Raw genomic sequence first — 3,132 nt, forward strand, 5'->3', positions numbered from 1 at the left:
GAAATAACTGCGATACGCAACGATAACGACAACATCTTCCGCGACGGTTCCTCGAGGTTTTGAAGAGGATAGGGGTGCGGACTGCCGCGTCTCCACCAGATCTTCCTGGTTCCTCACCCAGCGACCTCTCACCTACGAGTGTATCCGCGCGAGGTACCGACGTACCACGAACCATCCTTACGACACCGTGAACGTATACCGCACTACCGTTCGGGACGACGTCCCGCCTAAACGAAGTATATCACCGCGTAAAACCAGGCGTACTCATTTTGCGTTCTAGTATTAAGTTACGTGTCTGTTTCGTCTTTTAAGCTTCTTAATAAATAGTACATATTTTGCATCTCTACTCTCTCTAATTTATTCTCTTACGAACCCGGCATACGGCGAGCAGAAATCCGCGGCATTTCCGGAACGACGGCCTAACCGTCGCAGTACTTAATGAAAAAATACGTTATTAGTGTCTCAGAAAGCTCTCGTGATAAGCTACAAGAACATGCAATAAAAAAATAGAAGATTCCATTAAAAAAATTCAAAGTGATCTTGTATTGATCTTGGCAACTTCACCCAAAGAATATACCTAAGAGTCAACCTAAGAATATTAATAAATAGATTTTTTGAAACCTTATAACTTTTATCTGAAACACTTTTTCCTAAAATTTTTAGTTTCGAGATATTTCACCGTCCTCGAACTTTATTGACACTCTGTATATGCAGTACATAAAAATAGAACTGTATCACTGTTTGTTTTGTGCAAAGATATCAAGAAAATTTTAACGTAGTTACGAAAAATATATCAAACATATAAAACAATACCTAACATCTTTCAACTAAAACTATTATGATTACTGATAATAGTAGCACATAGTAAGAGACGTTTAAGAGCATTAATATCTGTCGCTATAGTAGGTGCGGATTAAGTTTGGTAAGTTATTCCGGTAAATTTTTGGTCACTAAATACGAATCTGGCAGTAAATTTGTTCTATCATATTATGTTTCTGAGAAAATTAAGGATAAATATGCAAAAAGAGTTTTAGGTCATTTTGGGCAGCTTATATCTAATAAACTCAAATAGTTCGAAAATTCCATAAAAGCTAAAATAAAAGTTTGAAGGACGTACTTTAATATATGCAAAATATTAATTTATCCGCGGAAACGCGGAAATATAGTGGCCAAGAATCTATCGGAAATGACTTGCTAAACTTAATCCGTGCCGACCACCATGGCGACCGGTGTAATTGTGTAATACGTTTCATTATATAACCGTACCTTTTAAAAAAATGATCGACTAGACCGTGTTATGTCTTGCAACACCATTATGCTCCAATTTCCTGTAGTAATTATCTTCTTTTAATAAAAGTTTATTAAGCAGTAATTTGAGTGCGTATTTTTTCCCAAACATATCCATCACATATTCATCATAAACTTTTATTTAACTTTTGATTTAGGTATTTAATTAACATTTTAATTCACTTACGTGAATTTTTAAAAATTTTTTAGCGTATTAACATTATTTAATAATATGAGAACACAATGGATCCATGAGTCCGATTTATGTTCAAGAAAAACAATCCGGTTTAAGAATTAATAATGATTAAAGGACAAAGATTTCTACTTTTCTTATATAAAGCTACGTACCTTAGATTGTTGAATTCCTGGAACTTTCAATATAGAAATCATAATTCGTAGGAGAGGAGTGATGTCCTCGATAGAAGGAAGCATAAGAACGAGCCTCCGAAATAGCCCATCAAATTGCGCTAATAAGCCGCTCCACGTAGCAACTCCAGGACCCAATCCTGCTTCCAATGGTAAACAATCCAAGTAACACGCAATATTATATAATATTATCGGAAGCCGTTCCAGTGGTAGTGATTTCTTCATATTCAAAGTCTGAAAATGGAATTTCTATAACTATTCATCAAGTAATAGTAATATTACATTACTGTTATTTATATGTAATTATCTATTCGTCTCCTTCCAACGTAATACAACATATGTTTTTTACTTGATTTTAATATGGTTTGCACACTTTCTTCTGGATGCAGTTTAGAACGCACACACACACACACACAAAGCTCATAGTTTGAGAAAATTTACTTCTAAAAATTATTTAAAAACAAGTTCTTTTATTAGATATTAGCTATGTTCCAAATTGCATAAAAAGAAATGTCTAAATTGCATTGAAATTAAATATGTGTGCATTTACATAAAAATTACATCGTTGAATAAAAAATTATAACATAGATCTAAGGTTACTATTACTTGATGTTTAGTAAGTAACTATGAGTGAAATTAATTTTCTTAAAATGCTCTATCTCAGATAGCCAAGAAGTATATTTTACGCAGTGTCTGTTATGAAGCAAACTGTATTAGCAGAAATACAACAAAATCTATGCTAGTATGCGAACTTAGATAGCAAAGTATGATTGATAGCAAAAATCGAGTAGAATCTGCCATTCCGTAATTATTTAAGTCTATTTCAATGCAACACATTGCAGATACTATTCAATTTCTATCAGCAATCTGCTATCAACTTATGTCAGCAAATTTTGTTGACATAAATTTAACATGGACACAAATGGCTATAGATGGCTATATTTTACAGTATTCTGAATCTGCTACTATTCTGCCAATATACAGTCAACATTTTGCTTATTGGAATGCCAAATGTGTCTTACATATTATAAAATAAAAAATAATTACATAGTAAATTTATTTGTAGTATCAACAATTATCTCAAAATAACTTGTTTACCTCGAGTAACAGTTGCAAAGGTGCAATGGGATTTAATTCATTAAAATCAATCAATGCTTGGGCAACACTTTTGAAGAACTGCAACCTTGTTGTTTCTGTAAATTGAGATTATATGTCGTATAAAAATCTTTAATTTTAAATTTAAATTATTCTAAATGTGACATAGGGTAACATGGGGAGCAATATGCCATACTTAACAGAAATTTAATTTTTTAAATAATTTCTTCTCATTAAAGTATCTTTACATACTAGTCTCTTTTTTTCTGTCATTTATACATGCATTTCATAGAATATTTTCATTGCTTACTATTAAACAAAAATAAAAGTATATATATATATATATATATATATATATATATATATATATATATATATATATAT

The 3,132-nt window shown here is 31.7% G+C and overlaps 1 protein-coding gene across 11 annotated transcripts in view; it reads right to left on the minus strand.

The window, feature by feature from the left end:
• LOC116849333 (protein unc-79 homolog) overlaps positions 1-3,132 on the minus strand; it is a 736,358-nt gene that overhangs the window by 101,920 nt on the left and 631,306 nt on the right. For all 11 annotated transcript variants that reach the window (XM_032826384.1, XM_032826380.1, XM_032826379.1 and 8 more), the window contains 2 exons: positions 2,752-2,846; positions 1,636-1,887 (listed from right to left, as the gene is read on the minus strand). In XM_032826384.1, coding sequence (XP_032682275.1) covers positions 1,636-1,887; positions 2,752-2,846 — 347 coding nt within the window. The remainder of the gene's footprint in view (positions 1-1,635; positions 1,888-2,751; positions 2,847-3,132) is intronic.

This window comes from Odontomachus brunneus, unplaced genomic scaffold, assembly GCF_010583005.1.
Source record: "Odontomachus brunneus isolate Ranch 3 - 2012 unplaced genomic scaffold, Obru_v1 Obru_scaffold_112, whole genome shotgun sequence".
Taxonomy (NCBI): domain Eukaryota; kingdom Metazoa; phylum Arthropoda; class Insecta; order Hymenoptera; family Formicidae; genus Odontomachus; species Odontomachus brunneus.